Below are 24,148 nucleotides of genomic sequence, written 5' to 3' on the forward strand. Positions count from 1 at the left end.
AGCAGTGGCAGATTTCTTTCAGATAGCGATGCATATCTGATTTTAGCTGGTCCTGCTCTGCACACTACCGTGTGCCAGAAGGGCATTCTTCTTCACAATTCTACCTTTATCCCAAGTGGACTGTATAAGATGTAACAAATCCAGTACCTGTCATGTTCTAAAACAGAGGACATGGAGTTTACGCTACTCCTTAAGCAGACTGGAACTTGGGAGTTATTCTTAATTCCTACTCAATCTGGCAAATAACTACACCATCTGTGTAACAGGTAATATCTAGAAATGTTTGCTCGCTTATGAGATGTTTGTCTATGATTTTAAGTCCAAAGGAATGTTTGAGAGGTGTGTTTTAAAGCAGAATGACTTTAGAGGACCTTAAAATATGCTACACTGACCTGGACAGACTGGCCCTAATGCTTCACTTATTTTTCAAATTTATTGCATTAAGGAGATTTTGGCCCCTCACTCCCAGACATGTATAACTGGATCAGCAGAAGGTAAGTATTAGGTAACTAAGTTTATTAGAAACTTAAAAGAATACAATTTCCAAAAAATTTTTTTACAATATTTTAACATTTTCTCAGGTTGGTCAGAACTTACATTTGAAATCTGATCTTTAAATGTCAATTTAGTAACTGATGGGGCTGACCACACTCCTGGAAAGTCTCTGCAAGGCGTGAACACTACTTCACGCCCAGTTGCAATGAGACAGCGTCTAGATCCCTGAGCAATGATTTAGACTTTCTAGGACTGGTCTCCTTGATATTCAGTAACAAGGCACAGGGTTTCCCAAGCTTCTTTCCTTCTCCAGTACTTAAGTGGCTAATGAGCTGTTTGGCTCTACTTCATGGCATACATAAGTCATATCACTCTAGGTCCATGATCTAATTAAGCCCCAACTTCTGTAAAAAAAATGGAAAAAAACTGGGAAGGAAAAGAAAAGCACCACTATATAGCCAGCTAAAATTTTTAACTTAGCAACCTTTTCCATATGACCACCACTATACTACTACTTATACAGTTGAAGAAAAAGCAACTGACACACCCTTTATATGCTTTTTCACTTTCACCCACTTCTCTTAGACACTTCAATCTATAATACTATAAAGCAAATCTGAAAAATTTTACATAACATTTCATGGTGGACTTATACTCAACAAATTAACAATGGCAAAAGGATTTCCTTGATGAAATTACAAGCTGGGGAAGACTGGAAATAGTAAAAGTTAAACCCTGATACAGTGTTAAACTTATCTTTTTACATATAAAAATAATACACAGTGGGATATTTTATTCAATAAGATACAATCTTTAAGATCAAGAGAGAATATACAAAACTACTGTATGTAGTATGATGTATTTTACTGTATAATAGGAATAAATATATATAGAACAGAAAGTGCGAGGTCTGCTCATAGAGAAATCACCATTTACTTAGGGGTTTAAAGCCAAGTGCTCTGCAGGTACCAGTCAGAAAGGAGCTACTGCTGCGTTTGAAACAATGTGATCATTATAAAATAAAGGCCTTAAATCTATAAACAATAACAAAAACACACAAACCGAATGAAAATGTACTAAAATTTAATCATCCATAAAAGCTGTAATTTAATCTGACAGTAAAACACAAGAAGCAATATTAGAGTTGGTTTAGTATATTATATATTTTAGCTTTGAAAGCCATAGAAATCAGTATCCCAGTTTTTTCCCTATAAAAGACCCATTTTTCCAAAGCATTATGCACAAACAATTTTAATTAGAATATAATGACAGAATGATATTTCATAATTTTTTAAATATAAAATGAAGTCAATGACTCAAAAAAGTTATCTGCTGCAATGAGTTTGAGGGGAAATTTTTTCATAATCTATACCATTACAGATAAAGTATAATGGTTCAACTTTTAGTGCTTGACAGGGAGGAAACATGATAAAAAGGTCAATATGAAATCATCTGATTATAGTAGCAATATCTAACATTTGAAATGCATCCATGCTCTTTTGTATAATCATATTAGAGTCAAGTATATTTATTTTCACATCTGTTATAACTGCTATTGCAAAGGAGAAATACTATTGTCTTATTTTCCAAGAGATATACACAGAGCAATTCTTTTCTCCAGGGAACTTGTGCAAACCAATATAAGATCTAAATTCTTCACATAATATATAAAACAGGAGAAGCCTCTTCAGATTTATTTTTTGAAGTCTGGAATGCTGGCACTTTCCAATTAGGCAACAGTTCTTCATTCCTGTAATCTAGAACATTGAATAGATACAGATATATATATATATGTATTTATATGTATGTTTAACCTCTTAATGTCAGACATGATAGTAAATAGATATCTAATATTATAGAAAGAAATGATTTTAGCTGATCATTAGATAACTAAATATATTAAACAGATATAGTAACAAGGTTATTTTAAACTCTCTCTAAAAATGTTTTTTAAAAATAGTTTTATTGTATTTAGTGTTTCACAATATATCCGGCAGTCCTGTCTGTACAGAGGAAAACAGTGATGATTTCTACCTCATTATCACCTTATTTTTAAAAGTTCCTTTTCTACTAAGAAAACAATTCATGGCTGCATCAACTTTCCATGGAAAATTCTTTAATTCAACCATTTTATGGTTATTATATTAGGCTTGTAAGTATTACTAAGTGTTAGCCATTCAGTCATGTCCATCTCTTTGAGACCCCATGGACGGTAGCCAGTCAGGTTCCTCTGTCCATGGAATTCTCTAGGCAAGAATACTAGAGTGGGTATGGAGTGTATAGCTATTCTCTTCTCCAGGGGATCTTCCCAATCCAAGGATTGAACCTAGGTATCCTGCATTGCAGGCAGATTCTTTACCATCTGAGGTACCAGGGAACTCCATATTAGGGTTACCTCTTCCAATTTAGGCTAGGTCAAAAAGAGATGATACAGAAATAGCTGATGCCTATTTTCAAGGGCAGAAAATTCAAAGTAAGGATTACTATTCAGCAGAAAAGAATCAGGTTAAAGGAGTAATTTCCTGAAGATGAATTTCTTTCCTCCGTTTTCAAAAGTAGGACATATTAGAAAGAGACTAACATGTTTCAATATGATTTTGCCTAACGGCTAAGGCTAGATAAGCTGCCCTTAAGGTTCACATACTTTTTCTAAAAACACTTAAGAGTTGCTATTTAAATTTATTCTGTATCTCGGTACCTTTTAAATGGGATCAACATGGCACTTCAAGCCTATAATCACAGCAAATAGCTCTGCAAAGTATTCTGATTACAAAGTGACCTACTATTTGGTATTATCAAATAGGCACAGAGGTCCTGGGTAACATTAAATATATTGAAGGCTGAATTATCTATCAGAGTCTTAAGAATTTATGCAACCAGGATGAAAGTCTTATTTCTAGATTTAAGTCAAGATTTCTTTCCTCTAAGGTAAAACTCAGAGTAATACACTGTAGTGTGTGTATGAATGAATGTTCACAATAGGCCAGAAGATGGCACCTCTTCCTTTAAACATAAGCTAAAAGGACGTTTTCAGAGAACTGGAAATTCAGTGAGAGTCGGCTCAGATAATGATAAAAATGAGTCAGTCAACTAATTATAAAAGAGCTAAATACATTTCAGAACAGGAACTGGAGTTCTCTTTTCTTTTTACCTTTGTACCCTTCCCTAAAGAAATGCAAATAGCAGCAATTTTATCAATAATCTTCTTCAGAGAGCTGATGATTCATAGTTATAGACTTAAGATTTCACTAAAAGCCTAAAGCAACCACGTGGCCAGAAGCTGTTTCTCCAAAGTCTGACTACCAGAGGCAACCTATGAATTTTTCTGCTTTCCCTCTACTTTATTTCAAAAGGGGGCATAATTACTCAGTTGTTTCCCCTAAGAGAGATTTGTTCATATCTCTAAGGAAGCACATATTAGTTAATCTGGTGCTCTGGAAGAGGTAATCTACTAAATGGACCCAAGGGACTTACAAGAGTTAGCACAACCAACTCTCAAGTGGGGAACAACTGACTTTCCACTAAGTGGACCAAGCTTAGTAACAGTCCCATAATTAGCATCAAATTACACCATAAACCCACTTCATGAACATATTCTTTCATGGTATGGACATGAGTTTGAGTAAACTCCAGGAGTTGGTGATAGACAGGGAGGCCTGGTGTGCTGCAGTCCATGGGGTTGCAAAGAGTCAGATACGACTGAGCGACTGAACTGAACTGAATGTTTACAGAGTTGATGAACATAAGCAGAAACTGTTCAGGGGATTTAAGTACATAATTAAAGAAAAACAAACAAATGGCCCCACACAGCCTGGTTTCTCACTTGAAAGGCAGCTTCAATGCTGCCACTAATTTCTCTCCAATGGGTTCACTTAATGAAAACTTAAGTGCTACTTGAAGTCAACTACTACTTAAGAGACCTACAGAAGAAACATGTGAAAGAAGTCAACCCATACCTGAGAGGAAATGACTACTAAAACTACACTGACATGCCAGCACACCCAGCAGAACTGCTCAAGTTACAAAAACTGGCAATACTAAATTTGGGAAGGATGTGGAATTTGTAAACTGCTAGTATGTGTGTAACCTGGTACAACTACTTTGAAAGATGTCTTAACAGTTTCCACTAAAGCTAACCACATACACAGTGTACTGTCTGGTCATTCAATTCCTACATACAGAAATGCATACGCATATACATATATGTGCATAAAGACCTGTACAAGACAAGTGCACAGGAATCATACTTGTTCCTGAAAAGAACTCAAACGTCCATCAATAGCAGAATACATAAATATATTGCCAGTGTAGTCATACAACAAAAATAAACTACTGCTATATGCAACAAGGATCAGTCTTAGAAACATTTTTGAGTGGAACAAGCCAGACATAAAACAGCGCATTACATGCTTTTGTTCCTGCTTAATTCAAAGAGAGGCAAAATTGACTTTTCCCAGATGAACCACTGTTCCACTTCAATTCAGTATGAATTTGGGTGTGACTTTGGAAGGCTTTCTATCTATTCAACCACTATATTTTGAATACCCATTCTATACTAGGTACTGGGGATGCTTTGGAGCAAAACAGATATGATTCTTACCCTCCCTCAGACAGCCTAGACCCTCACTAAGAAAAAGACATATTTTCCAACAGATGAACATATCTACAAATTATATAACACATTCACATTTACAAATTACAGAAGCCTGGAAATACCCCAATAGGTGAAGTGGGAAGTGGTTAACGTTGGGGAATGCCCAACCTAAGAGTCTGAGAAAGGCGTTTGTTCTTCGTTTAGCACCTTACCTGGCTCAGAGCTGCTGCTTACTGTGGGTCTAAAGCAGCAGACACGATTTCTTTTTAGGCTTCTTCTTTTCCACTGGTGTTTTTCTATTTATCTGTCTGACCAGGTCATAAAATATCTAAATAAAAGCAAGAAAAAAGTAGTACTTATTCATCCAATATTTGAGACCTTTTTCCACGAAACAATCGATTCTGTTAAATATTACTCTGCTCTTGGGTCTGTATTTTGCTGCTTTATCAGCAGGTCTCAGACACTCCAGCTGATTTTCAGTCAGGGTAAAGCAGGACTTATCTATTTACAATGAGAGAAATACATTTGCTCTTAGATACTCAATAACAAGTTAATAAAAAGAATTAGTAGTGAAGAAATAACAGAAATCACATTCTTCACAGAATCTTCTATGCTTCAAAAACCTAATTATACTTGCTTTATTTTTTAAAAATTTCAAACTTATAGAAAAGGTAGAAGACTAGTACCAAGAACTTAAGTAATTTCTTCACCCATATCCACCAATTAGTAACATTCTGCCAAGTGTTTATTTTTCCAAAGAGGAAATGCAAGATGGCCAACAGGCACATAAAAAGATGCGCAACATTGCTAATCACAGGAAATGCAAATCAAAATGGCAACAAGACACCACCTCATATCTGTCAGAATGGCAAGCATCAAAAGGAATACAAATAACAAATGTTGGTGAGGATGTAAAGAAAACGGAACTCTCATATATTGTTGGTTGGAATGTAAACTGGTGCAGCCACTCTGGAAAACAGTATAGAGGTTTCATAAAAAACTAAAAACAGAATTATCATATGACCCAGCAATTCCATTCCTGGGCACATATCCAAAATGAAAAACACTAATTTGAAAAGATACATGCTCACCAATGTCCATAGCAGCACTGTTTACAAGGGCAAGATATGGAAGTGTCTGCCAACAGATGAATGGATAAAGAAGATGTGTACATACACAGTGGAATACTACTCATCATGGGCTTAGGTGCTCAGTCGTGTCCGACTCTTTGTGAGCCCATAGACTCCAGCCTGCCAGGCTCCTTTGTCCATGGGGATTCTCCAGGCAACAGTACTGGAGTGGGTTGTCATGCCCTCCTCCAGGGGATCTTCCCAACCCAGGGATCAAACCCGGGTCTCCCACACTGCAGGCAGATTCTTTTACCTTCTGAGCCACCAGGGAAGCCCACTAGTCATCATAAAGAATAATTAAATTTTGCCATTTACAACAATATGTATGGATTTAGAGGGCATTAGGCTAAATGAAGTAAGTCAGACAGAGAAGACAAATATTGTGTAATATCACTTACATGAGGAATTTAAAAAATACAGCTAGTGAATATAACAAAAAACAGCAGACTCAGATGCAGAGAACAAACTAGTTGTTATCCATGAAGAAAAGAAGCTGGGAGGGGCAATATAAGGGTAGGGGATTAAGAGGCACAAACTATTAGGTACAAAATAAGCTATAAGGATTTATTATACAATACAGAGAATATAGCCAATATTTTATAACTATAATGGAGTATAACCTTTAAAAATTATGAATCACTACACTGTATACCTATAAAATATAAGACTGTACAGCGAGCATGCTCAGTCACTGTCATGTCTGACTCTTTGTGATTCCATGGACCAGCTCACCAGGCTTCTCTCTCCATGGGATTTTCCAGGCAAGAACACTGGACTGGATTGCTATTTCCTATTCCAGGGATCTTCCTGACCCAGAGATTGAACCCACATTCTTGTGTCCCCTGCATTGGCAGGTGGATTCTTTAGTACGCCTCTATCTGGGAAGCCCAATATTGTATAGCAACTAGGTGAAAGTTAAAGTGTTAGTTGCTCAGTCGTGTTCAACTCTGCAACCTCATGGACTGTAGCCCACCAGGCTCCTCTGTCCATGGAATTCTCCAGGCAAGAGTACTGGAGTGGACTGCCATTCCCTTCACGTCTCCTGCACTGCAGGCAGATATTTTACTGTCTGAGCCACCAAAGAAGGCCATACAACAACTATACTATAAAATTTTAAAAAATTAATGGTCCCAAGATCACAAGCGTAAATTATTTGTTAAGGGGCGTACCACTACCAAACAACTTATTCAAAGCTATAAAAGTGCTTCATTTATATTCTTTTCCTTCTGGTCCATCCTACTCAGTTCTATTTTCTTCAAACCATTTAATTCTATTATCTTATTCCTAAGAAAGCTGAAAACATAAGAATTTATTAACAAAAGGGTAGTTTCTGTTTCACAACTCCAAAACCCTCCAAGAACTTAATATGCATAGTGAAAGTCGCTCAGTCATGTCCCATTCTTTGAGACTCCATGGACTATACAGCCCATGGAATTCTCCAGGCCAGAATACTAGAGTGGGTAGCCTTTCCCTTATCCAGGGGATCTTCCCAACCCAGGAATAGAAGCCAGGTCTCTCGCATCACTGGCAGATTCTTTATCAGCTGAGCCACAAGGGAAGCCCATACTTATTATTATGCTTAATATGCACAGCCACCAACAAAATCTCATTAGTTCCTCAGCTTTAATACATAAGCTATAAAGTGAAAAATAACAAAAGGATAAATTAAAATAGTAAACTGATCAAAACAGCACATTTCTTCATGCTAGCCAGTCTGGGTTTCTGGTACTAAACAAAATGATAACTGGTTTTGTTGTATTATCCTCAAGGATTTCTTTGGCAAATGGGGCCTACCTCACAGTAGCAGCTGGTTCAGTGATGAGGGCAAGTTCAAACTATGGTTATTTGGTTAGATATGCTGAAAGTCCTCAGCCTAGATTCTTCCTCATCTTTCTGAACTACAGAAAAATCTAAAAGGAACACAGAATAATTTCTTAATCCCTCTGTCACTCCTCAATTGGGATGTCTTGATTCCAATTATTATTCTAGCATCAGCAAAGAACAATTAACTCCTGATTAAGACTGATGTGATTCTGATACAGCTATGTACTACTTTCAGAACACAACTTGTTCACAAAATGATGTGAACAAGTTTTAAAAAATTATATATTGTATATTCCATGATATAGACAGTAGAGAATTAAAGAGGGCAATTTAGTTAAGCAGGATGTCCCTGTATGATCTCAAACCTGAGCCCAAGAGCTGAATTGTGTTAAAGTAGGATCCCTCTATCTTCAGGCACTCAGAAATCACATAAGGTATTAGCTGTCTGAGAAACTATTAACCACCCATAAAACTATAGTTGCATTATCAGGCTATCAAGACAGAAATATTAAAAGAAACAAGTTATTATACTCTCAAGAATTTTTAACATGACATTTGTATGTTTTCCAAAAGAATAAAGAGCCTTAAACACCTAATGTATTTCATTTTGTTGTATCATTTTTCTATTTTTCTTTTAAAAACATTCATGTCAACAGTCGACTTCAGTGAGGCTACTGGTTTCCAATGCAGCAGGCCTCTGAGGGAGGGAGGCCATCCCAGAGGGAGGCTTAGCAGCACGTAAGTTCCCACAAACAGGTAATGCTTGAAAGGTAAGAAATGCCTCCTGTCCCCTCTGGTCCCTGGACCCAGGCCCAGCTCAGCTCTAGCCAGGCCCTATCTAATCTGTGGGTGGGTACCAGTGAGGGAGACCACAAGGATGCAGGAACTAGATCTCTAGGGAACCAGATCCAGTCATGCTGCAGATGGTGACCCGGCACTACTATTTCCTTAGCCAAGCTCATCTATCAATCTTAATGTGTATTATCTCAGTTATCTCTTTGAGATAATTCTCAAAGAGTAAGACTAAACCAAAAATTAAAATTATGATTAGCCATTTTTTCAAGATAACATCTATGAAATCGTAATTCTACAACAGGGAAAGCTGAAACAGGAAGCATTTCACACTTCCTTTCATTACTTGGCAGTGAATTAGAAGTGAGTGTTGCTGAAGATCACAGCAGAACTTTTCCCCCATTGGTATGTAAACTTCTTTAGGGCACGACCAGTGTCTGTCCAGAAGAGTGTTACTGATGCCTAACACAGGGCCAGGCACACAGGGACATGATGAATACTCACTGAATAAATAAAATCTATGAATTTCTTATTTTTATGTATTTATTTTAGCTGGTTTTACCTAAGAGGCAAGCTCTGACATTCTTTATTTTTGTAAAACAGAGGATGTGTATCAAGCTTAAATTTTGTTCACGCCACATGTTTAAAATAATATGGTCATTGTCTATAACCATAATCTCAGTCAAGAAAAAGAGACCGAAAGGACCAAAGGCTGGAGAGGAATGGCAAGCAAAAACACACAGAAGACTCTGACAACCTAACCCAGTCTTAACTTTCACCTGTGTGGTGTGCTGAATTCTGACTGACTGTCTGTGATCCTATAAATGGCAAAAGAAAGAAAGTGAAAGTGAAGCGGCTCGGTCATGGCCAACTCTTCGTGACCCCCACGGACTGTAGCCTACCAGGCTCCTCCGCCCGTGGGATTTTCCAGGCAAGGGTACTGGAGTGGGGTGCCATTTCCTTCTCCAGGGGATCTTCCCGACCCAGGGATCAAACCCAGGTCTGCTGCCTTGTAGGCAGATGCTTTACCATCTGAGCCACCAGGGAAGTCCTAAAAATAAATGGCAAGCACACTGGCAAATGAGAATATTTGCTCTACTAGGAAAGGAAAGAAGTCTATTTCATTTTTTTGTTTGTTTTAAAGTCTGATGTTAAAATTAACAAAAGCAAGGGAATCTCTTAATATTTTGCTTGGATGTGGTGGTGGCAATGGGGAACTGCACTCATCTTTTAGGGATCCAGTAAACTATTGGCCCTTTACACTCAGGCAGACAAGCTCACTTGTTAAGCATTCCTGTCCCCAGCTGTGTTCTCATGATAGCGGAATGCTTAAGTCATGGACAGAAAAAGCCTTGTACACCTGCTCTAACAGGCCTAAGAGACAGAGTGAATTATAGCTCTGTATCCATCCACTCACACAGATTCTTCCTTTTGAGTCATACACCAAAGGGAAGCAGGACTCAAATTACATGACGTCTTTCTGTGCAACATAAGTTCATTATAGTAACTACCTTGATTTCTGTATTTTTCTACTGAATTTTACAACCTATTTACACACATCTGCATAGTTAATTGTTGTTAAGACAAGGGTGATGTGCCAATTTTCACATACCACTTTCTGGTATATCGTTGAGAGGCTTAGCAGGACTTTAAAAGACACTTTCTTCAACTTAAACTTCCCCTTTGCCAACAAGGTAAGTATATGTGTTCTCATTGTAGCCATCAAAGTGATTTTATACAGAGAAGGAATATAGTTTCTAGGAATTACTTAGTGTTTTCCATAAACTAATGAAGATTGCTTAAAAGAACACTGCTTTTTCTTTTTAAAAAGTTGTTTTTGACTGTTAGCTTGAAAGAAGGGAAGCTAAAAAGGCATTTATTTGTGCTGCCTCACAGCTGTTGGTTACCTCATTAACGTTGATCTTTGACTTTGCAGAAGATTCTAAAAAGGCACAGTTACACCACTGTCTTGCTAAATTCTGACCCTGTTCTTTGCCAACTACTCGCTCGTCTTCCAGGTCACATTTATTGCCAACCAAAATCATTGGAACCTGTGGAAAGGAAAAAACATATAATAAGCAACTAACATACTTGTTACTCAGCTTCTTATAAGCAAGCAACTACCCTCCACCAACTAAAATGTGTTAGGATTATCAGTTTCACCAAAGAAAAGTGAAAAGTGAAAGTCACTCAGTCATGTCAGACTCTTTGCGACCCCATGTCTGTAGCCTGCCAGACACCTCTGCCCATGGAATTTTCCAGGCCAGAATACTGGAGTGGGAGCCATTCCCTTCTCTAGGGGATCTTCCCGACCCAGGGATTGAACTCAGGTCTTCCACATTGCAGGCAGATTCCTTATCGTCTGAGCCACCAGGGAAGCCCATAAGCTTCACCAAGTGCTTTAAAAAAGGTGTATGTATGTGTGTTGGGGAAAAGACGAAAGTGGAAGAGACAGGAAAAAATGGACAAGGTTCTACCACACGGATCTGCTAAAATCACTTTAAGAATATAATCCCAAAATTCTCATGTGGGCTCATGCTAATGGCTGAATTCCAAGTAGAAAAATATGAAGGAAAAGGAAACGTCTGCAATACAGAGAAGAACATACTCAATGGTCTGGGTGTGTCTTAAGTGCCTCAACTCACACGACCAACAAACGTCAAAAACACGGCCCAACCAACACAGCAGTAAGTTTTACTTCTAGGTCTGAACACTAGCTTAGGTGAGACAGGAAGGGAGAATAAGACTAAACATAAAGCCACTGAGCAGCTACGTCTTCATCTATGATTCGATCTTCAGTTTATTACATGGGATAAAGAGATTAACATCAGAGTTCAATGCTTTGCATGTAACTGCCTATGAAAAAAGAACTCTCATAGATGAATCAGTCATGGAAAGAAAGAGTACTATTCATTAGGTTATGGCTGGTCATGAGTCATACGGTGCAAATCCCTCCTGCCTACAACATTACCCAGAGTTATGGTGCTGAGCAGGTGCCTGTGTCCCATTAATAATGAGTGAGAACACACAGAAACAGAAGAGAAGGTACACATGAAATTTGATACCCTAACTTATACAACTTCTGAAAAGGAACTTTGTAACTCAAAACTGAGACAAACATGTAAAACACAGATTTCATCTTTGCAAAAAGGCACAACGTTATTCATCAAATAAGAATTCTAAAACAGTATATTTTACCACAATAAAAACTTAACATTAAAAAAATCTAAAACAAAAATAATTATAAAAACTCAGTTAATTAAAATATTTAGCATAATTCAAAGGAAATAGCTAAGTAAAAACTGTACCGAGAGAATTTTAGAAATGGGAACATAGCATTATGGTTCTTGATAATGTTCTTTGAACACTGTTTTTGACATTAACTACCACCTTTCCAAGCAAAACCTGAGTCCCCCTTCTGCTACCAAATATTCTTTGACTCTTTTTTCACTACACTTGTGACCCATGTAGCACATGGTGGGTCATAAGTGCAGCAGAGAAAGAAGAACTTTACATACGTGTCCTTCATGTCATGGGCTTCATTTCTAACCATCTCATCGGCATATCTGTTGTTTAGTTGCTAAGTCGTGTCTGACTCTTTTACAACTCCATGGACTGCTGCCTGCCAGGCTCCTCTGTCCATGCAATTTTCTAGGCAAGAATACTGGAGTGGTTTGCCATTTCCTTCTCCAGGGGATCTTCCTGACCCAGGGACTGAACCCGTGTCTCCTGCTTGGCAAGTGGACTCTTTACCACTGAGCCACCAGGGACGTCCTCTCAGTATATTATCTGTAGGTAAATTTAGAAAGCTTAAAATTGTTTTTGGTTACCAGGCCTCTTTTAGGCACAAGGTAGATACCCTCCAAGTTCCTATTGATAGAGAAAATGGATATTTTATATTTGGCCACAGAGAGAAGGCAATACGCTATATATAGAGAGAAATACTTACATCTTCTGTGTCCTTAACTCGCAAAATCTGTTCCCTCAGGTCTTGTAAGTCATTAAACGTGGACTGAGCTGTAATAGAATATACTAGTGCAAACCCTTGGCCATTCTTCATATACAAATCCCTCATTGCTGTAAATTGCTCCTATAATAAAAACATGCAATAAATTATAAATATGACTCCTCCTTAAATGTACTGAATTGAAACATTAAAATGGAAACAATTTAAAACAGAATAATAACAAGTTAGCTACTGAATTCTTTATTACATGTTATAGTGACAGGAAACCTAAAGACATGATACACAGCTTCTGGAAAATCTGAGATGAATGTTCCTGCCTCCTATTTACCTGACTAAAAACAACAAACTGTAGAATTACAAGGGAAATATTAACCACTTTTCTTTTTTTTTTGGCTGGGCTCCTGTAGCATGCAGGTCTTAGTTCACTGACCAGGGATTAAACCCATGCTCCCTGCAGTGAGAGGGTGGAGTCTTAGCCACTGGACCACCAGGGAAGTCCTCACTTTAATTTGGCTTTGTGTGATTTAGAAAAACTGTATATAATTCTTTTATATATCTAGATTTAAATTAAATTATTTTGGTGCTACAAAAGATGATCTCCAAGGTAGTGTTTTCAGAAAAGTTCAAGGAGTAAACCCTGATGCCCTCCAACATTAACAGGTTGGGGAGATGAAGCCAAATCAGGACAGGACTTAGAAACAATGAATGATACAAGGAGAAAACCAGGCAAGCATTGTTTCCTGGAAGTCAAATGAATAAAATTTTCACAGAGAAGGATAATGCTCTACTGAATCAAAGGTTGCTGAAAAAGTCAAGGGAACTGAGGATACATGTGAGGGATGTATTCTGAATGACAGATCATGTGCTTGAAGCTACAAAAAGAGGGGCTTGAAGATATGAGGGATAATCAAAGATGTTAGAATAAACAGACTGCAGGTCCCAGAGAAGTTGAAGGGTTTGAAAGGAAGTGAGCTGGAGAAACAAGATGGTGAGTGAAGAGTAAGACACTTGAAAATGAAATTTAGGATGGTATTACGTTATTGGTTATCATACAGTCTACAGTAAAGACATGGGAATGAATGAATGAAGCAGAGTGGAGGTCAAGAAACTGACAAGCCAAGCTACTAAATCATCTATATTACCCATAAAGATTCTATTTGGATACCAAAATCACCAACACTTTGGACTAAAGCAGTGTTGGAGAAAGTGAGCAACCCTAAAGGAGAAAGAACTGATCTAGAATAAGACTAGTGAGCATCAACTACTTTCCAACCTTTATGCAAGGCACTGGGGATAGACAAATATACAGAAAATTGTAACAGCATGCTGACTGCTAGGATGGGAGAAATACAAGGTATTTGAGAAAATAAGGGAGGATCTCTGCAGTGGAGGAAAACTTCTTTAATTTGGACATGAGGAAGAAGAATGTCCTCACAGTTGTGGAAGTATGAAAGGAAGAAGTAGAAATTTTTTTTTTTTTTTAAGTTTTTTAACTGTTGGGGTCTTTGGAAACAAAGGAGAATTATTGCTGATTCAGAAGCTAGGAAAATTGGGGGCTGGGGAAAGTGGAAAGAGGGAGAGACCTCAGTTCAGCTGATACAAGGCTACTGTTGGAATAAAGATCCGTTTTCCCACAAAAGGATACAAAAATATGGTATAATTTGTACTCTAATTGCTCCAGTCTTCTCATGTTTTTTGATCTGAAACTTTCTCACCATTTATAAAATTATAATGGGGGATATTTGTGAATTTTAAAACAACTTAAAACATTTAAGAATGCCATTCATTTTAGAGCACTGCCTAATAGGAAAAGTCTATACATATGGAGAAAAAAAAAGAAAATCATTTAATGTGTGCATTTTTTTTGTGGCAGAATAAAACATCATTAATCAATAAAAAAAAACTTAAAAAGGTAATGACAAGTGAAGATAATGAAAATAAAAGCAAATACATAGTGTTCATTAACTATATTATAGGTATTTTGTGCCAAATGATTTATAGTCACCATCTCATTTGATCAATGTTGTTGTTTAGCTGCTAAGTCATGTCCAACTCTTCTGCAACCCCACGGACTACAGCCCACCAGGCTCCTCTGTCCATAGGATTTCCCAGCCAAGAATACTGGAGTGGGTTGCCGTTTAGTTCTTCAGGGGATCTTCCTGACCCAGGAACTAAACCAGAGTCTCCTGCACTGGCAGGTGCATTCTTTACCACTGAGTCACCAGGGAAGCCCCATTTGATCATTACAAGCACCCTATAATGTACTATCATCATTATACTCATCTAAAGATATGAAAAATGAGGCTCGAAATAATCCTAAAGATTTTTGTCAGAAAACACTTCTATATCACTAGTCCCTTGAGATGTTACAATGCTAATAAAAAGCAAAAACAATTTTTAAAATAAATGAATTACCATGGTATCAAGAGACAGTCTTATTTAAGCCCAGAGAAATACCTATCTTAACTAAAATTCTGGACTTAAAATACCTTAAATATCTTGTTTTTTTTTTAAAGAGCAGTAATAGCATAACCCTCACCTCAATACAGGAAAAAAGAAACTCAACACACAGATTCTGTAGGTGAACTCAACATACAATTTAATAGTGATATGTGGGCATTAAGTACATTTAATGCACATAAGAAAATTTAAGAAGTTTTTACATTTAGAGACTTAAGTTCTTAATCAGAACAATTATTTTTACTCAGAGGAATCAATCAGGTGACAAAAACCTGTTTACAAATTAAAATCTAACAAGAAAAAGGAAGAGAGAGAAAGAAAACATCCTTACTGTTCCTGCTGTATCCAGGATTTCGAGCATACACTGTTGGCAGTCTACTTCAACTTGCTGTTGGGGTCAGGGTTGGGGGTGGAGGAGAATAAAAAAGTAACATCAAAATGTCAGTCTGTTTTCCTCCCACCTCTTCACTCAAAGTTCCTATTAACAACTGGAAGCCTTTCTCCAGCAGTTTGCTATATTGGTGGAGACCTAACTTGGTAGTATAATAAAGAATAGGAGGTCTCAAACACATTCTACCAGGACTGTTAATGCTCAGTTTAGATATTTTTCTGACCACCCTGAAATATGAGCATTGATTTCTGTTATTATTAGAAGGCAGTGGTCATATTCTGCAATTTAAGAAAAACAGCAATAAACAGGTATAGTTCTAAAAGGAAAAAAAAAACAGCATAAAGTGTGTACATTTATATTGTCTTCAAAACAAGGCACAAAAGTACCAAGTAGCTCAAAATATAGCCAAGATTTGGGAGTAAAGAAAACTGACCACTTATCACATTCAAGTCGTCAAAGTTTAACTAAAATGTGCCCCAAATTTAATACAGAGTAAAATTTAAATTGAAGAGATAAAGGGAACACAATAACACTGAACTCATACAGTTCTCAAGACTTTAACAAAAGGGTACTTCTTTGGAAAAGCTGTGTGCATAAGGTGAAATTTCATGTACTAAATTCTATTTTCCCAGGGCTTTACAGAAGAAGAGAAGGCTGGCCAAAAGAAGTACCAACTATTAATGGTTTGGAAAATTTTTAATAAATATGAGATTAAGAAAAGTGCTTCAGCACTCAAGGTACAGATCTCCGTTTATAGTTGAAGCTTTAACCAGCAACTTATTTGGGGGAAATTTCAGTAATGCAACACTGTCTTCTAAAAATAAACCTGTTAACCTAAGGACTATTTAAAACTGCTTCTGTGTCAAATAAAGGATTGATGAAGAGGACCATGGGCCATTCTACAAACTCACACTCCACCACTTATGGGACTAATGTGATAATAATCTCCATAATCTGTGAGGGGGCATGTTCAATGAATAACGAATTAGGTCTGTGGTTTCTCAATATATCACAATTTTGTTTCCAATTTGCAGATAATGAAACTGCTCTGCTGGTAGACTTAATGAACTTAATTCAGCAAGAGTTACAGTACTATTTAAGGTAAATTCTAGAAAATCTGACAACACAGCACTTTCTTATTTGTTGAAAGGCAGGTTTAATCTTTTGGATGGGGGCGCCTACCAGGCTTTCTTACGGCATTGTCTTTTCTACCCCATGACATACTTGGGAAATAAAATCATGAAAGTTCTCCACAATTCTAGCTAGTCTTATAATTAAATAAAAGTACTTTTTGTCAAGACCAACTATTAAAATTTATTTTCCTTTTAAATAAGTGTTATTTTTCAAAAAGTAGTTTTTGGTTCACAGCAAAACTGAGCAGAAAGTACAGAGCTCCCATATATCCCTTCCCGGCTCCTCGATAGCCTCCTCCGTATCAGCACCCGACTCACATCGGAGTGGCCCATGTGGGAGGGCCAATGAACCTATCTACATCAACACAGCATCATGCAGAGTCCATGGTTAGCAGTTTTACTCTTGGCGTTGTGCTCTCTATAGGCTGGGATAAAAATGTACAGTGCCATGCATCCACCCTTATAGAATTACACAGAATCCAAACACAGAATTTTTTAAGTCTAAAGATGAAATATTTTTGAAGTTATTTAACTAAATAAACATAACTTTCAGTCACAGTATAACCTTAAGCATAAAGTGATCTTAATTTTAGTCCATAAAAAGAATTAAAAATATACCTAAAAAATATACTTATTTATATGCAACTTTTCTACATTAAGAAAATTCCCATCATTAAATGCATACATTAAAGAAAGATTAACAATCAGTAAGAACACAGAGCTCTCTATAGTTAAGCAATAGTCTGTCTTGGTGAAACTTTTTAAAATAGATACAGAGTATCTGTATCATTTCTCAAAACTATTTTCAAAAAAGCTATTCCATGGATACTTGTAAGCATGTGTATACAAGTTTCACGTTTACCTTTCTGTAGGAATCTTCTATCGTTGGGTCATATTTTTCAACGAAAATTCCCTGAACAAATTGAACTGTCTGGGGAAAAAAAAGCAGATAAAAGTTAAGGACTTAGAAGAAAAACCTGCCCCTCTTATAGGTCATTTAAGTGAAATTATGTGAAAACTCCGGGTGAACATGTAAATATAAAGCATCATTGTTTTTCCATGTAAGGACACATTCATAATTAAGAGTATATTTATGAAAGGAGGTCGTCATGTTAAAAATGGTCACATGACATTACACTGTTAAAATATTACTATATTAAGTTTTAAAATACAACCAGGATACACATAAGGACATGGATTCTCATTCACTAAAATGTGAAAATTTATCAGTGTTTCCTATTACCCACCTTTATATATCTATAGCAATTTTTATCTCATGCCCTCAAAGGATAGAGGCAAAAGTTATAAATTTTAAAAAGTTTTGAAACAGGCTTTCTAATTGTGGAGGGGAAAAAAAGAGGGAACTAAAATTTATTGAGTGTATTAAATTTATAAGCAGTCACATTTCATATTCACCCCAGTAGTAGATATTTTTCTGATCTGCCAGTTGAGATTCAAAAGTCATTCACACTTCAATTAGCCAGAGAAATGTACTATACACTATTTTAACTTGAACTAAATAGGTCAACTTGAATATGGTCAGCTTCAACTATCTATAATAGTGGTTCCATCTCCTCAGCTCTCATTTACTCTTCAATCCAGCCAGGATGGTTATGACTTCATCACCTTACTGAAGCTGCTTTGATCACAACCAGCTACCTCTGTGTTATGGCTTCTGCAGTCATGTAAAGGTACTCTTTATATCCAAGTACAAAGACACATTGTTCCATCCTGGATCCTTCAATCCTACCCACTCTTTCAAGGTTGAGAGGTACTCAGAGCACTGTCCTGACTTTTTTCTCTCTAGTCCCTCCCTAGACAACCTCATTAATTGCTATGGATTTCTATTTTTAATTAATTTATTTATTTTAAAAAGGTAATTCATGGACATAGGAAAAAATGAAAAAAGACACAAAAGCATACGTAATGATAACTAAACCTATTTCTTACCACTTTGTCCAATTCTATTCCCAAGGAAGTGACTGATATGCTTGTTTGTAACTTACTGAACCTTGCAGAAATAGTCTGTTCTTTTGTAGTATCTCCAACTTCCTTTCTTATCTCTATGAAGAAGACTGTCACTATTTTGTTCACAGTTGTAACTTTAGAGTCTGATGTTGTAGAAGCTCAATAAATAATAAATAAACACAGCATGTGTACAAAAAATGACCTTTATTCTATATAAGCCTGGGGTGGGATAGGATAGGAATTATTCCACTGGTACCTTTAATGATCAGTCTTCCCCATTAGAATGTAAATTCCTTAGAAATGAGAATAATTTCTTTCTTTTAAATCACAAATACTAATGTTTGACATATTATAGATAGTTAATAAATATTTGGTAAATGAAAAAGGAAGAGCCACCATTATAAAAATACACATCCATGGTTATTCAATGAGTATGGGTCCCCTGGTGAGCTAGATACTAGGCATATAAAAACACTGCCACTTTTTCTCTTTAGTGACTAAAAATTGCACGGCAAGAAAATATGAACATCTTTTTTGTATTGTATTAATTCATTATAGTTAGCTGGCTAACTTACCAGAGCAGACTTCCCCACGCCTCCTGAACCAAGGACCACTAGCTTGTACTCACGCATGATGTGGTCTGTTTAAATACTGACAATCTGAAAGAAAAAAAAAAAATCAAAGATTAATAAACATGCTAAGAATAGCTTAAGAACATACAACTGTTACATAAAATGAGATTTTTCATTTTTGTTTGTTTGTTTTTCCTGAAAACTATCCAAAGTTCTGACCAGAGGTCTTCTTTGTTGGAAAAAGGTAATTCATTTGAAATTCCAGAATCCTCCTATCTTTTTGTTGTTTAGTTGCTAAGTTGTGTCTGACTCTTTTGTGGCCCCATGGATCTAGCCTGCCAGGCTCCTCTATCCATGTGATTTCCCAGAGACTGAACCCATGCCTTCTGTGCTGGCAGGTAGATTCTTTCCCGCTGAGCCACCAGGGCTCTCCCATTCATACTTTGGTACAGAAGTAAGTTAAACCAGGGCTTCCCTGGTGACTCAGCTGGTAAAGAATCCACCTACAATGAGGGAGACCTGGGTTGATTCCTGGGTTGGGAAGGTCCCCTGAAGAAGGGAAAGGCTACCCACTCCAGTATTCTAGCCTGGATAATTCCACAGACTGTTTAGTCCATGGGGTTGCAAAGAGTTGGACACAACTTTCACTTCACTAAACAAACCCTAGAGTAAAAAAAATCCTCTCAGTTCAGTTCAGTCGCTCAGTCGTGTACGACTCTTTGCAACCCCATGAACTGCAGCATTCCAGGCCTCCCTGTCCATCACCAACTCCCGGAATGCACCCAAACCCATGTCCACTGAGTTGGTGATGCCATCCAACCATCTCACCCTCTGTGGTCCCCTTCTCCTCCTGCCCTCAATCCCTCCCAGCATCAGGGTCTTTGCCAGTGAGTCAGCCGTTCACATAGGCGGCCAAAGTACTGGAATTTCAGCTTCAACATTAGTTCTTCCAATGAACACCCAGGACTGATCTCCTTTAGGATGGACTGGCTGGATCTCCTTGCAGTCCAAGGACCTCTCAAGAGTCTTCTCCAACACCACAGTTCAAAAGCATCAATTTTCCGCTGCTCAGCTTTCTTTATAGTCCAACTCTCACATCCACACATGACTACTGGAAAAACCATAGCCTTGACTAGACAGACCTTTGTTGACAAAGTGATGTCTATGCTTTTTAATATGCTGTCTAGGTTGGTCATAACTTTCTTTCCAAGGAGTAAGCGTCTTTTAATTTCACAGCTGTAATCACCATCTGCAGTGATTTTGGAGCCCAGAAAAATAAAGTCAGCCACTGTTCCTACTGTTTTCCCATCTATTTCCCATGAACCGATGGGACTAGATGCCATGATCTTCGTTTTCTGAATGTTGAGCTTTAAGCCAACTTTTTCACTCTTCTCTTTCACTTTCATCAAGAGGCTCTTTAGTTCTTCTTCACTTTCTGCCATAAGGGTGGTGTCATCTGCATATCTGAGGTTATTGATATTTCTCCTGGCAATCTTGATTCCAGCTTGTGCTTCTTCCAGCCCAGCGTTTCTCATGATGTGCTCTGCATATACGTTAAATAAGCAGGGTGACAATATACAGCCTTGAAGTACTCCTTCTCCTATTTGGAAGCAGTCTGTTGTTCCATGTCCAGTTCTAACTGTTGCTTCCTGACCTGCATACAGGTTTCTCAAGAGGCAGGTCAAGTGGTCTGGTATTCCCATCTCTTTCAGAATTTTCCACAGTTTATTGTGATCCACACAGTCAAAGGCTTTGTCATAGTCAATAAAGCAGAAATAGATGTTTTTCTGGAACCCTGTTGCTTTTTCCATGATCCAGCAGATGCTGGCAATTTGATCTCTGGTTGCTTTGCCTTTTCTAAAACCAGCTTGAACATCTGGAAGTTCACAGTTCACGTATTGCTGAAGCCTGGCTTGAAGAATTTTGAGCATTACTATACTAGAGTGTGGGATGAGTACAATTGTGCGGTAGTTTGAGCATTCTTTGGCGTTGCCTTTCTTTGGGACTGGAATGAAAACTGACCTATTCCAGTCCTGTGGCCACTGCTGAGTTTTCCAAATTTGCTGATATATTGAGTGCAGCACTTTCACAGCATCATCTTTCAGAATTTGAAATAGCTCAACTGGAATTCCATCACCTCCACTAGCTTTGTTCATAGTGATGCTTTCTAAGGCCCACTTGACTTCACATTTCAGGATGCCTGGCTCTAGGTGAGTGATCACATCATCATGATTATCTGGGTCATGAGGATCTTTTCTGTACAGTTCTTCTGTGTATTCTCTTCTTAATATCTTCTGCTTCTGTTAGGTCCCTACCATTTCTGTCCTTTATTGAGCCCATCTTTGCACGAAATGTTTGTACAGGAGACAGGAATCAAGACCATCCCCAAGAAAAAGCAAATGCAAAAAAGCAAAATGGCTGTCTGAAGAGGCCTTACAAATAGCCGTGAAAAGAAAAGAAGCAAAAAGCAAAGGAGAAAAGGAAAGATATACTCATCTGAATGCAGAGTTCCAAAGAATAGCAAGGAGATAAGAAAGCCTTCCTCAGCGATCAATGCAAAGAAATAGAGGAAAACAATAGAATGGGAAAGACTAGAGATCTCTTCAAGAAAAAAATACTCTACATGCTTCCAAAAACAGCTTAAAAACAAGCCTCAAAGGACTGAGTCAATCCATAGAAAAAACTGCCTGTCAGGACAAGTCCAAAATATTTTTAAAGAAGAAAAAAAATTCCACCATTCAATCATATAAAATTTACAATGTCCATAGCATCCAAAAAAATTAATATAGATGACAAAGAAAATACGACCTGAAATTAGGGTGGAATGAGTCAACTGAAACAGCCCCAGAACTGAGAAAATGGAATTAATCAGTAAGAACTCTAAAACTGATATGATAAATATGTTCAAGGATTTAAAGGAAAATATAATGAGGAGAGAAATGGTAGACATAAAAAACAACCAAAATGAACTCTCAATGTTCAAAAATAACATCTGAAATGGAATTATAACCAGATGTGCTTATCTTAAACACTGCAGAAGGAAATTCCAAAGGAACTGAGATAAAGATAGAAAAAAGTTGATGATAAGGGCTTTCCTGGTGGCTTAGAGGGTAAAGCATCTGCTTGCAATAAGAATCCCCTGGAGAAGGAAATGGCACCCCACTCCGGTACTCTTGCCTAGAAAAACCCCATGGACGGAGGAGCCTGGTAGGCTACAGTCCATGGGGTCACAAAAAGTCGGACACGACTGAGTGATGACACCTTAAGGGGGGTAAAGTTGGAGAGACAGAGGGGGAAGGAGGGAGAAAAGAAAAGGAAGAAGGGAAATAAAAGAAGAAAGAAGAAGAAAACCACAGGACAATATCCAGCTATCAGGTAGGCTAATATGTTTGTAACTGGAATGGGGCGGGGGGAGGGATTTGAAAAATAAAATAGATAATAAAATACTTTCAAAATTTGATAAATTATAAATCCACAGATCCAAGAAATTCAATGAGTCCTCTCCTTAGTATAAATACAAAGAAAAGAACAATGCACAATAATAAAATTCCTGAAAGTTGTCAAAAAGAGAAAATCATAAGAAGCCCAAGGAAAAAGTTTAGATATAGAAGAACTAAGTTATGAAAATATATAGATTTTCTCAAGAAGCTAGGCAAGACAAAAGAAAATACATCTTTCAAAAATGCTTCAAGAAAAATATGGTCAACCTAGAATGCTAAATACAATGAATACAGCCCTCAAAAATGAAAGTGAAATAAAAAACCCTCAGATCCCCAAAAAAGAAAAGAAAAACTGAGGAGAGGAAAAATGTTCACCAGCATGCACTTAATATACCACAGGAAAGGAAGGGAACAGGAAGAATAATGCTCAAGGTTCTTACGTTACGTCTGTATTATTTGAAGGTAGGTAATTATGTATCAGGCCTTCCTGGTGGTCAGCTGGCAAAAGAATCTGCCTGCAATGCAGGAGACCTGCGTTCAATCCCCGGGTTGGGACGATCCCCTGGAGAAGGGAACGGCTACCCACGCCAGTATTCTGGCCTGGAGAATTTCATGGACTGTATGGAGAATCTCCATGGGGTCGGATATGGCTGAGTGACTTTCACTTTTGCTTTCAGTTATATATTAATGATGCATACTGTACATACTAGAGCAACAGGGGTAGAAGGGCAGGGGAGAAAGGGGTTGGTTAATAAGCCAAGAGTTGAGATAAAATGCAATACTGAACAACACAATTCATCCACAAAACAGCGGGAAAAATACAAGCAAACAAAAAAGTACAGAGGAGATGGGAGAAATACAAAACAGGATAGAATTAAAAGGCAACCACATCATTATATTAAATGTAAATCATCTATCCTAATATTCCAACATTCAAATTCAAAGGCAAGATAAAAAAAAAAAGCAAGACCTAATTATATGTTATCCTCAAGAAACAAACAAATACAAGAAAAGTTGAAAGTAACATTTACTAGTGACAAAGTCACAGTTGGTGCTAATATTACCACTGTGGTTTGTTGCCTGCATCCAAAATAGAAACAAACACTAAATTTCATTTAGAGGTTGCTGTTATTGTTATTGTTAAGCCCTCTGACTCTTTGCAACCGCACAGACTGCTGCTGCTGCTGCTGCTAAGTCACTTCAGTTGTGTCCGACTCTTAGCGACCCCACAGACGGCAGCCCACCAGGCTAGCCCATCCCTGGGATTCTCCAGGCAAGAACACTGGAGTGGGTTGCCATTTCCTTCTCCAATGCATGAAAGTGAAAAGTAAAAGTGAAGTCGCTCAGTCATGTCCGACTCTTAGTGACCCCATGGACTGCAG

At 37.5% G+C, this 24,148-nt stretch overlaps 1 protein-coding gene across 2 annotated transcripts in view; it reads right to left on the reverse strand.

Annotated features, from left to right (window-relative positions):
• Positions 1 to 223: 223 nt before the first annotated feature.
• Positions 224 to 24,148, reverse strand: part of RAP1A (RAP1A, member of RAS oncogene family) — a 79,412-nt gene continuing 55,487 nt past the window's right edge. For both annotated transcript variants that reach the window (XM_068963777.1, XM_068963778.1), the window contains 7 exons: positions 19,330 to 19,413; positions 17,649 to 17,717; positions 15,594 to 15,650; positions 12,785 to 12,925; positions 10,743 to 10,886; positions 5,302 to 5,417; positions 224 to 2,252 (listed from right to left, as the gene is read on the reverse strand). In XM_068963777.1, the coding sequence (XP_068819878.1) occupies positions 5,331 to 5,417; positions 10,743 to 10,886; positions 12,785 to 12,925; positions 15,594 to 15,650; positions 17,649 to 17,717; positions 19,330 to 19,386 (555 nt within the window). In that variant the 5' untranslated portion in view covers positions 19,387 to 19,413 and the 3' untranslated portion in view covers positions 224 to 2,252; positions 5,302 to 5,330. The remainder of the gene's footprint in view (positions 2,253 to 5,301; positions 5,418 to 10,742; positions 10,887 to 12,784; positions 12,926 to 15,593; positions 15,651 to 17,648; positions 17,718 to 19,329; positions 19,414 to 24,148) is intronic.

Source organism: Capricornis sumatraensis, chromosome 2 (assembly GCF_032405125.1).
Source record: "Capricornis sumatraensis isolate serow.1 chromosome 2, serow.2, whole genome shotgun sequence".
NCBI classification, from domain to species: domain Eukaryota; kingdom Metazoa; phylum Chordata; class Mammalia; order Artiodactyla; family Bovidae; genus Capricornis; species Capricornis sumatraensis.